Source organism: Erinaceus europaeus, chromosome 18, assembly GCF_950295315.1.
Source record: "Erinaceus europaeus chromosome 18, mEriEur2.1, whole genome shotgun sequence".
Lineage (NCBI taxonomy): Eukaryota > Metazoa > Chordata > Mammalia > Eulipotyphla > Erinaceidae > Erinaceus > Erinaceus europaeus.
Window position 1 is genome coordinate 40,203,011 of NC_080179.1, and position 12,594 is coordinate 40,215,604.

The window sequence follows — 12,594 nt, forward strand, 5'->3', positions numbered from 1 at the left end:
TACGAAGTGCAAAGATCCAGTTTTGAGCCCATGATTTACACCAGCGGGGGGGGGGGGGGTCCTGTCTTCTCAAGTAGTGAAGCATGTCTACAGTCGTCTATCTTTCTTTCTCTCTCTCTCCCTCCCATATCTCAATTTACCTCTGTTCTATCCAGTGAAAATGGAAAAAAATGGCCACCAGGAACAGTGGATTCATGGTGCTGGCACCCAGGCTCAGCAATAACCCTGGAAGCAAATATATATATTCTGTCCATATCCACTCATCATTATCAACACATGCAAACAACTCAGATGCCCTATCACATGAATGGATAAGGATATTATTAGGGTATATACACAATTCAAAACTACTCAACTATTCAAAATTATGAGATCATCCCCTTAGCTTCTTCTCAAAGGGAATTTTAAGGTCTCATGTTCAGTGAGAAGACAGAAGGTTGAGTACTGGATTACTTAACTCATAGGCTGAATTTAAGACACAGCCATAGAAAGAGAAAGCACATGGGCCCAGCAGTGGCACACTTGGTTAAGGCCACATATTACCAAGTGCAGGGATCTGGTTCGAGCCCCCATTCCTCACCTGCAGAGGGGATGCTTTACAAGTAGTGAAGCATCCCCTCTGCAGGTGTCTTTTTTTCTCTCTCCCTCTGTCCCCATCCAGTGTCAATTATCAATTTCTCTCTATGCTATCTAATAAAAAAATAAAAATAGGGGAAAAAAACAGCCTCCAGGAGCAATGGATTCATAGTGGTGGCATTGAGCTCCAGCTATAATCCTGGTGGTGAGAGAGAAAAAAAAAAAAAAAAAGGAAAGCACAAAATAAAACTTGAAGTAGGGAGTCAGGAGGTAGCCAGCAGGTTAAGTTCATGTGGCCTAAAGTGTAAAGACCCGGTTTGAGCCCAGGCTCCCCACCTGCAGGAGAGTTGCTTCCCAGGCAGTGAAGCAGGTCTGCAGGTGTCTATCTTTCTATCCCCCTGTTTTCCCCTCCTCTCTCCGTTTTTCTCTCTGTCCTAACAATGACAACATCAATAACAACAACAACAACAAAGGACAACAAAAGGAAAAAAAAATAAATAACTTGAACCAAGTGTGGAATATTATACCTCCACAAAGCACTCTTGGGAAGGAAGGCTGCTGGAGGGTGGGGCTTTGAGGCCCTGATGCTTGATGGCAGAAAAGGACCTGAGTTAGGGGTCAAAGACCATCATGGGGAGATGAAAAATTTTATACATATGCCAACAATTGGACTATAATCTATTAAGTACCCAATAAAGTAAAAAGAAACAGAAAAGGAAATGAAAGGATAAAAATAAAGGGAGAAAGAAGTGAATTAAACAGTTCTGTTGTCCTTAGGACATGACCTGAAGTAAAAAAAAAAAAAAAAAAGCGGTAACTATTGACTTCTTTTTTCTCATTTCCCTTGGATTTCTCTCTCTCTCCCTCCCTCTCCCTCTCTCTTTATCTCTCTTATCCAGTGTTATTGTTGGAGCTTGGTGCCAGCACTATGAATCTACTACTCCTGGCATCAATTTTTTCCATTTTATTGGATAGGACAGAGAGAAATTGCGAGAGGTGGGAGAGACAGAGTGGGAGAGAGAGAGACTCTTGCAGAACTGCCTCACCGCTTGTGAAGCAACCCCCTGCGCTGGAGAGCTGGGGGCTCAAACCTGGATCTTTGCTTGGGTCCTTGCACTATGTGGGCTTAACCAGGTGCACCACTGCCTGGTCCCTGGACTGCTTTCTGTTGAAAAGTCAATTGTTTCTTTCAAAGCGTATCTCTCAGATATGACCAACATGACACCGAGAATTGAAAAGGGGATATCTAGCATACAAAAAAAAAAAAAAGAAAAGTGGTTGTCTAGAATACAAGTCCTATATGTTGTTGTTTTACTCTCTTCCCAGAATTAAATGATTTTATAAAAGTCAAATCTGATAGTCTTACTCTCATATTCAAAACACACATCAGTTTTTGATTTCTGTATGGTAAATAACCTCTCAACAGATACATTTCCATAAACATGATAAGAATATAAGGTGAGGTAGTTTAACTGTATTAATGCATTGTTTTTGTTAAGTGCACAACTCACCTTCCAACCCAGCCCCCACTACACTGAAGGAAGTCTCACTTCACTGGCAGTTTTTCCTCTGTGTCTTCCTCTTTCTATCTGAAAAAGTCAGCCTGGAGCAGTTAATCCCTAGTAATAAGAACTGAATAACTAAATAAAACCAGTGAAATAGCTCTCTAGGATGTCTTGTCATATGTGCAACCCAGATTCGAGCCCAGACCTTACCGTATGAGGAATTTTCAGTGCTGTCATCACATTCTCTTCTATCTGTCTCTCTCTCTCTCTCAAATAAATAAATAGGCATTATGAAATTAGCTCTACTTCATGAGAATACATGTTTAGCTGTTTTTTTTTTTTTTTTGTCTCCATGTTAGTGGTTGGGGTTCAGTGCTGGTATTACAAATTCACTGTCCTGGAGGTCATTTTTTTCCATTTTATAAGATAAGGCAGAGATATTTTGATAGAGGAAGGGGAGATAAAGAGGAGACAGAAAGACACATGCAGACTTGCTTTACCTCTTGTCCCTGCAGGTGGGGAGCAGGGGCTCAAGTCAAACCCAGATCCATGCATGGGTCTTTGTGCTTAACCACGTGTGCCTCTATCTGGCCCCTGTTATCTTATATGCATAGAATTCAGTTAAAATCAATATAGATAGTGTGTGGAGTGTGTATGTGTGTGTGTGTGTGTGTGTGTGTGTGTGTGTGTGTGTGTGTAGAAGGAGTGAACAAAAAAGGATAAAAAGGTAGGTGCTGAGTGTTTGGTGGCCTAGTCTTAGAATCAAGCCCTGGGTTTCAAAAGAGCAGTTGAGAATAGTACAGCTACATGAAATGTGACTTCTGACAACTCAATGAGCTTACTCCTGTACATATCTGAAGCAGGTATACAGGCTGGTGTAGCTCAGCCAAGCGATGTGAGATAGCCCATGACAGCACTTTCAAGCTTGCTGAAATCAATAAACTCAGAGAGTGAGAAGTTCATGGTTCTCCAGCGACCCCACAGGTCAAGTTGTCTGAGAGTTAATGGTCTAAGGAATGTGAATGAGAACTGAGGGATTAATTGTTTGACTCTTCATTAACCCAAGAAAACACAGCAAGACACATTTGTTTTCCACACAAAATCATACAAAATTTTCTCTTTATTAAATATACATTATTTACAGTTTATGTCCTTCATCTGTACAACAGTAATCATAGAAAACAAAAGAAATCTAAGGCTAACTTTTATTTTCCCCCATACACTGTATTAAGACATGTTACATGGTTTATAAAACTGACTTAGAATGAGGCAACATCACTTGGGATCCTGTTTTGGGAAGAAAAATAAGAAGGTCCAAAGGAAAAGCTAGATTCTGGCAACAGACAAACAGAGGTGACTTATTTTTGTGAGTGTGTTCTTTTGATGTATTAAAGAGTCCTGCTTATAAATTTTGGAAAGGGGATTATGTTGTATTTTTATGTTTACTTGTCAAAACTTATCTATTTTTCTCAGTCTTAAAAAAAAGGACCATTTAATGCCAGAATGAGACTGATTTTTCATCATAAGTATTAGCAAAATACCACCAACTGACAAAATCTACTTGGCTGTTTTTATCAATAAATTTTTATTAGAACATTGACATCCCTGCTTGTCTAATATGGCCCCTTTCTGGTTATAGCAGCAGAGGTAAGCTGTTAGAATGGAATCTGCTTTATCAAAGGAGCTGAACTCTTTGACTAGCAGGGTCCTTCACAAAAAAACTTTTCTGCCTACTTCCCCACCATATCCTAGAGGCATTTTTACCTAGAGTACAATTTTACTGAGGTCTATTTCCTTCCACAATCTCCTATTTCACAATATCTGACGCCTTTCTGTTTCTTCTAGCTGACTGAGGGATGTGATAGCCTGTGCAGAGACATCAGGGAGCTTATCAACTACCAGAATGAGAAGAAAGTTCTTCCTTTGGAACCTCACTATATACAAAAATCCTTCCTATAATATCAATATGCTTCTTTCAGCAAGGTTTGGTAGTTTTTCCATGTGTATTTAAGGCAGGACAAGGTTACATAGATTGACACTGTCATCAGAGAGAGAAGAGTAGTGTATTTAATAATGAATGCAAACCCACTGGGATGGTGTGCACTACAGTGGGAAAGTACAAGGCAGATGTTCATGAATACTAAAGTTTCACTAAACATTTTTCCTTGTGAGTCTGCCAACGAGCCTGCTCCTTTTATATACTCAGTGCACTTTGCATATCCTCTAAGGCTACTGGTGGCATTTGACACATGGAGGAGTATTATGTGAATAAGTGTAATATTTAAATCAAATAAGATTTAATGAGTAAAACTATGGACCTCACCTTTAGTCAAGATCCAGGACAACTCTCTCATTTACTTTGTAAATGGTTTTCTTTGTCACTGGGGAGGGTAAGTAAAAACAGTACTCCCAGATCATGATAGATATGGTCCCTGGAAATATTCACTATTTATGGTGGATAGTTTCATATCTTCTTGTCAGGTCCATAGCTGGTAGAACCAATGAAGTTGAAAGAATGTCCATTAGGTTCATTTCAGGATCTCAGGGATTTTTCCATGGGAGTTCCAAGTCAGGGTAGTGGTTCTAGAGAGCTTTTTGAAATGTTTGCATCCGAGTGCTCATCCCTGGGCAGGCAAAATCATTGTTAGGAGAACTCTAAAACATTCTGGAAAACTCTTGATGAAATGTTTTTTTTTTTTTTTTTTTTTTTTTAAACAGAAGATGTGGTTGAAGTTAGATTAGAAAGAGTCAAACATGTCATGCAAAGATAAGAGATTCTTCAGTCAAAGCCCATGATATTGCCTCCTTCCTTAATGTTTAAGACAATGATCCAAACACACTAAAAAGACTCCTGAGCTGGGAGCCAGAAACATGGGAAAAGCCACAGTTCAAAGGGAAGCAATCACCTTCCTCAACTGGACTAGCCAATGATCGTGTCCATTGGTCCCTGCATCTCCTTGACGCATTCCCAGCAGATGTGATCTAATCACCAAAACCAGTTTTTAACTGAGTCCTTGCTTCTTATTTAGACAATAAATATTACAAAAAGACATATCATTAATATACAACATACAATATTTCAGTAAAATGTGCTTTTCTATTCTCCTTCCGAGTACCTTACTGCAAAAATAAGAGCAAAAACAAACACTTAAAATAGCAAACACATATACACATATACACACACACACACACACACAAATAAATGCAAAACTTATGTGAAGGTTTCAAATAGTTGTCAACTTGAAAGGGGATATATCCCTCCTTGACCAAATAGATATGAAGAATGGAGAAAACTTGAATAATAGCCCTAATAAACAATGGTTCATACAATTTTCCCCTTCAGAGGTCCCACTATTAAGTATTTGCGAGAGCAGACAGGAAAATTAGGGACAACCAAAATCTGCAAACTAGATGGTTAAAAAAAAATAGGAGGAATTTAAGTGAGGGCATGAGAAGATAGGTTAAGAAAGACCAGAGAGAAGTGTAAGGAAGTAATTTGATTGCACTATGTGTCTTTCAAAGTTAACATCTTCAAACTGCATGAAATGAAATAGCACTCAGTTATCCTTTAACAATTCTGATTTTTTTTTCTTTTTTTTTTTTTTTTTGGTTTGATGGCACCTTATTCCCATTGTGGCCTGTAGGACAATACAAGACTAAATATGTTCAAATTTTTATCTTAAAGCAAATCAGAAGCAGATATATATGTTATGTTCCAAATTTCCCTTGGCAGGTGTATGTTAGCACTATAGTTTTGATGGACTATAGCTATGGAAGAATCCAAATTGTCAAGCCATTTTATGAGTGAAAATACAACAGTCTGATTTTTATCTCCCTGAATATTTCTGTGAACACACTTCCCTTGCAGTCTTCCAGAAAATCTCCCATACCCGGATGATGTTCCAGAGGGGAAGAGACTCTTAACTTTTATGATTGGAACATTCATCTGGGGCACAGTGGTGAGATTAAAAAATGGATAATTTTTATTGGGTGCTTTACTTAGAGATATACTTTATCCAGATATTAGAGACCTTACTATGTAGGATCAATAGTTCGTCAATAGAAAGAACAATTTTTGGAGGAGTTGAAGTGCAGGAAAAAATACTTCAAGGAACACCTAGAAGAACAATGGCCTGCAACAGATCTTAAACAGATGCCAAAGCAGAACTCAGAAAAAGAGGAAAAGGGTAGCATATGTGGGATCATTGATTTCTACCACAAAAGGTTTCCCAAGCCATCACTTAGATTGGACTGATTGAATGGAGGAATTTCAGAATCCTGCAACCAACAATGAATCAAAAATAGTCTCTCCAAAAGGTACTTCAGAGACAAGAAAGATTCACCATCACTGTCCTTAAGTAGTTCACCTCACTTTATAGATGGCTATGTAGATAGTATTTGCTTTGAGGAGGAAAACAAAGAAGCTTGCTGAAAGTGGGAGTAATAAGCAAGAGAAGAATATAGATAATCTACAGAAATGCAAAGTTTTTAAGTACCTAGGAAGGTTTTATAAAAATAATTAATGCTGGATCATCCTTCTATATCCTGTAACAGTTTATGTGTATCTTTACTAAAACAACATATGCTTCCTCTGTTAGACTTGGAACTCCCTTAAGCAAGAACAGAGCAAGTAGTCAGTATATTCTATATACCAAAGCCTAGTAGAATCCATTCACTCAATACTTACTGAATGACTAAAGAAAGAATTATCTATTTATTTTGTTTAGGTATTTCTACCCATGGTGGGATGGGTTTGACAAATGGTTGAATTCAGTTTAGTATCATCTATATTATTACTGAAAAGAACAAAATTATTATTATACAAAATTCATCCTCAAATCCTTAAAATAAACCTTCCATATGCAAGAGAAAGTGAGTATAAGTGGAGCTAAGATACTAGTAAAAGTGTTTTTCAGAGAAGTGACAAATGTCAGTTTCCCTAGAAATGCTCATAGAAACCTTATTAGTCTAGTATATAGACATAGAGAAGGACACAGTGGCTTTTAAATATATTTTAAAGTTACTGTTGTTGATTTTAATAGATATGTTCAGTGAATTCAGTGTCAAAGAATAGTCTCCATAGTAGGTGAAATTTCAAAAACTTTTTTGGCTTTACCATCACAACTCCATAAAATACTTTTGCAGATAGCAGTTACCAAAAATTAAGGGTTCAACCGGAAGATACTAGACATCCAATTGGCAAAAGCATCTAATAAGGAACCCTGTCTAGTGAAGCAGAAAACAGTAGCTGTGGAGTTATTATAATGCTCTCAAGCAGCATTTTATGGTGATTATAATCATTTAAGGATCAAAACGCTCACATAATCGAACAATGACACGCATGTGCGTGCGCGCGCACACACACACGCACACACACATACACACACACACACAATATGTGGATTTTGGTATCACTGAAAAACTTAGTTACCTCTAAATCAAAAGTGCATTTTGTTTTGGAGAAAGTCATTTGCTTGTTGTTTTTTAATATATACATCTACTGAAAGTTGAGTGTTCTCTAAGGACATTAAATAATCCAACCCTGTAAAAATAATGCTGTTTAGCCCTGAGACTCTACTGAAAAGAGTTATGTGCAGATTGCATTATCTTAGCATTGGTCTTTAGGTCTGTAATACTTGGTACGTACGTGTATATAGTCTACATAGATGGGTTTCTGCTGGTGAATTCTGTAGTGCAGATGTGGAGAATGGACCTTCACAAATTCTTCACGCTACAGAATTACCTACAAGCATATATAAGTAGGTAAGAAAATAAAATACTCTGAGTTGGCTTTTAATAGTCCACTATTTCTTCTATCAGTACTATGCCAGCAAAATATAGTCCTTACTTCTCAGAAACTTGAATAATGAGAGCTCTAGTTTTATTACTCATACTTTCCCTTTCCTTTCCATTTCATTATTGGAGATGCTTCAGGCTAAATGCACTGTACTTCATAGTGACTTTTATTTCAGGAGACAAAGGACTTTGACGCCAAGCAAAAGGCTGATTTATATAGACTTTTATGAAAATATAAAGTCCAGAAATTGAAAATAGGAAATAATAGGGCAGGAGAAACCATACTTCCTCTTATTAATGAATCATTCAACTTATTAAAGAGAAAGAAAAAATGTTCATGTTACAATCACTTTAAAATTAGAAGTGAAAAAGCTGTAGTGGAAATCATGTCATGATTAAGTTAGACTCTACAAAAAATAAGTGCTTATAAGAATATCTGAAGTTGAGGAATAAGACATTAAATAAATCCTTATCCCATGTGCTCTGAGACTGAAGGAAAAGCCTGAAATAAGTTCTGTAATGGGATGGATCTAATGAGTTCTTCATCATAAGACACTGCATGCAGAAGTGAGTTAAATAATCAGAGGCGACAGACAGACCAGGAACAAGACGGAATGTTTACTGTCGAGGCTAGCCAACAGTGATGTGTTATTACTTTTGTTTTCTGAGTAGAATTCGTCTAAAGAGAATAGACAAGTTACTTCCCATAACTTCGGATCATTATACTGGCATTTAAAGCATACTGCACTTATATAATCCCCTTCTTTTTTTCCCCCCTCCAAGATGATTCAGAGACAAAGATCCATATTGTTACCCTAAAGTTTTCAGGATTCTTACCAAACGTCTAATAGAAGTTGCAGAAGAGCCTGCACTTCTTTCATATTTTGTTACAAAACTGAGCAATGACTGAAATTCAAGACCACTTCACCAGGCAGTTTATGACTATGGAAATCTATGTGTGTGGCTTATATACATAGGATTTAGTATATCTGAAGATGCAGTGTGCTGTAGAACCCAGGGTGTTCTCTGAAACTAAACTGTGGCTGGAGCTAACTGTTAACACTCCAGATGCCAGTACATCCAACTCCTCTAAGGAAATGGGTCAACAGACAACTGTGAATCAGTACTCTGAAGATGAGATCTGAAATATCTTTCCCCATCAGATCCTTAGTGAGTAGGTGAAAAGAAAGAATTCTCTTCTTTCATGCAGTTTTTCATTTGCTCTTTGTTTTTAACCCGAGTCTAATAAGGTTTACTCTCTTCCATGGAACCAGATACTATATTTCTTTAAGTTGCAACAATAACCTAGCTAACTTTTCTTATGAATTTGCATGAGAGAGTTTTGAAGTTTTAGAATATCTACTAACAGCCTTCTTTACCTTCCAGTATGAACTACTTTTTTTTCTTCATGCTTCTTCTAGGTTTATGCTACTGTATTTTGCTTTAAAATGTTGGCCCCAGGAGAGAGTGGTAAGAAGGAGCGCAACTTTCAGGAATCCCATGTGTGAAATTACTCAAAGAATATGAGTCTTATATTTCATTATATTAATGAAATATAAGTGGGAGGGGTAGTGAATTAGGGCAATAGTCTTTGGATGACTAGAAAAGAAATCACCCTTTTAAAAATGAAACAAAAGAAAAGAAAAGAAAAGAAAAGAAAAGAAAAGAAAAGAAAAGAAAAGAAAAGAAAAGAAAAAAGAAACAACAGGCCCATAGCATCATCATTTCTCTCTACCCTGCATCCCCTGATAGGAGTGGAGTATCAGGATGGTTTCGGTCATGCTTAAACCACAGAGCTAAGGTTCCAAGTGAGCCTAAATTGCTGAGAAACTCAAAAGTGTATTTCTAGAACTGGAAACACCTGATTTCATATACACATATGTATGAAGACATTTCCCTTCTTTTTCTAGCACTGTAAAATCCCTTGAGGGATGATTATCAGCTTTATGTTAGGTATGTTGTAGTGGAGGGCTGTGGCTATGGCTGCCTGGCTTTCTGGTCTGGGTCAAATGGATAGATGCTAAGCAGATGCAGATACACTCCCAAAACAATGACAAATAAACCAAGAGAAAGGGAATAACCGATACTCGAGACAAGAGATAAAGAAGAGAAGAAAAATTTAACAACTGAATTCAGAATATAAGGTGACCCTGTTCAGATAAAATATTCCCGTTTACACTCGCTCACTGTGTTTTGCAAATCGATGTCATTTCTGAAGGAACTGTCCAAATTCTCTGGGTATTCTTTCTCCTTCATCTGGTTAGTGCGAAGAGACTGCTTATGCTGGTAAAGGAAGCGGGTCATGATGCCAATAATAGAGAAGATGATGAATATCACCACTGCTATGACTCCTGTTGAGGAAAGAGAAAGGGATTGTCACATGTCCTCTACACAGCTCAGAAAGCCCAGCTTAGAGGGAAGACACAATCCAACAATCAAAGCACTTGGACACAGCTCTGCTTCATTGTCAATGCTAATAGCTCAGAGAAGTTTGCTTGTCTTCCAGAAACTCAAGTTTACTGAAATGGGGAATCTAGCGATTGATTACATGGGATTTTACTGACTTTACTTAGCAAGTTCTTGTCCCCGACTGAAAGACCGATTTCTGTCTTTCCCAGAAAGGCTTCTGTAACATGAAAAGCAAAATCAGCAAGCAGATGGTAGGAATGTGCACAGTGTCAGTATTTAAATACTCTATCTGTATACATGGATTAAGTTTTTCAACATTAAGACATTTAATAGTGTGCATGATAAAGTCAAGTTTATTTCTCATGAAGTCTATGAAATGTATATTGCTTTTATTTCCAAATGTAATAAATATTGTCAAGCACTTATTCTAGAAAGTACTTTTTAGTATCCAGGGATGGCTCACTCAGTAAAACACACCAACTACTATGTTCATAGACCCGGCTTCAAGTCTCAGGGCTGGGGGGGGGTCATGAGTGGTGGAGTAGTGCTGCAAGTATCTCTCCTTTTCTGTGTCTCTTTTCTATTTCTCTCAGCCTCACCCGCTACCCAAGAAAACTTTAACAGAATAAATTGCTAGGAATGGTCGAGTCATGCAGGTGCTCTGTACCAGAAATAAACCTGATAACATAAAAATAAGTTTAGGCACCCTACAATATGATTCACATAGGCATGACTATTTGTGAGTTGAATTTCATAAATGCATGTCTTTCACTAATCTATGTAAGAACAACATTTTTCAGACAACATTTTTTTTATTCCAAAAACACTGTTTAACATTTCCCCAGCAACTTTAGAACTAGTCAGAGATAAAACATTTCATTAGAAACCGTTTCATAAACAGGGTGATAGTGAATGATTCCCATGAATGAGCTGGAGTTTGGGTTTGTTCATTTGCCACCAGAGTTATTGTTGGGGCTCAGTGCTGGCACTGCAAATCCACTACTCCTGGCAGAATTTTTTTTTTCTATTTTATTGGATAGGGCAGAGAGAAACTGAGAGGGGGAAGGGAGATAGAGAGGGAGAGAAAAAACCAGCACACTTGCTTCACTGTTTGTGAAGCGTCCTCTTGCAGGTGGGGAGCAGGGAGTCAAACTCAATTACACATAGTAACATGTGCACTCAAATAAGCACATCACTACCTGCCCCCTGAATGAATTGTGGTTTTAAATGAGAAAATACAGGATCTGCAAGATTGCACAGCAGGGAGGGTACCACCTCTTTCATACACATGACCCAGGTGTGGGTCCCCTGGCTCCCAATGCAATGGGGACAGCTTCTTTGCTGTAGTGACTTTTCCCTCACTCTCTCTATCTTACTCTTTCTATCTCAAAAATTTGATCCAGAGTGATGAAACAATGGTGATGACCAGAGAAGAAAGGAAAAGGAAAGAGAGAAAGTAAATACAGAACCAGTTTTTACTCTTTCAGTACATGAAATATTCAGAGCTAGAGATTTTGCATTCCCCCAAGAATTTCTTTGTTTTAATTTTATATTATTATTTTTTGGTATTATCCTTATCATTTTTTTATAGAAACAGCCAGAAATCGAGAGGGAAAGGAGTGATAAAGAAAAAGAAAGACAGAGAGATATCTGAAGCACTGATTCACCCCTTGTGAAAATTTCCCCCTGCAGGTAGCTAGGGGCTCAGACCTGGGTCTTTGCTAACTGTAACATGTGCAGTCAACCAGGTACACTACTACCCAGCCCCATTCCTCAAGAATTTCTCTTTGTTGACTTTCATGATCTTCAGGAGACTCACAGAAGTGAATGTGAACAAGTAGGAAAAAGTCAACAATCACATGAATATTTTTTCTACTTGTCAAATGAAAAATTAGAGAAAGAGAACCTTGTACCAAATTGCATCTTAAATGTCTTGATGAAAAATATCAAGTGAGGTCGTGCTCTAAATAAGTATATGAATAAACATTTCAATGAGATGAGATGACTCTCCTAGAAGCAGAAATTCAGGTCAAATATTTAAAAAAAATTAAAAAAACAAAACAAACAAATAGGTAGTACAGGGGGTTAAGCGCACGTGGCACAAAGCACAAGGGATCCCTGTTCGAGCCTCTTGCTCCCCACCTGTAAAGGAGTAGCTTCACAGGCAGTGAAGCAAGTCTGCAGATGTCTATCTTTATCTCCCCCTCTCTTTCATCCCCTCCTCTTTCCATTTCTCTCTGTCCTACCCAACAAAGACAGCACCAACAACAATAATAACTACAACAACCACGGAAACAACAAGGGCAAT

General features: G+C 37.8%; 1 protein-coding gene across 1 annotated transcript in view; it reads right to left on the bottom strand.

Annotated features, from left to right (window-relative positions):
• Window positions 1–8,085: 8,085 nt before the first annotated feature.
• CNTNAP5 (contactin associated protein family member 5) overlaps window positions 8,086–12,594 on the bottom strand; it is a 956,089-nt gene continuing 951,580 nt past the window's right edge. The window contains exon 24 of the mRNA XM_060177957.1: window positions 8,086–10,228. Coding sequence (XP_060033940.1) covers window positions 10,032–10,228 — 197 coding nt within the window. The 3' untranslated portion in view covers window positions 8,086–10,031. The remainder of the gene's footprint in view (window positions 10,229–12,594) is intronic.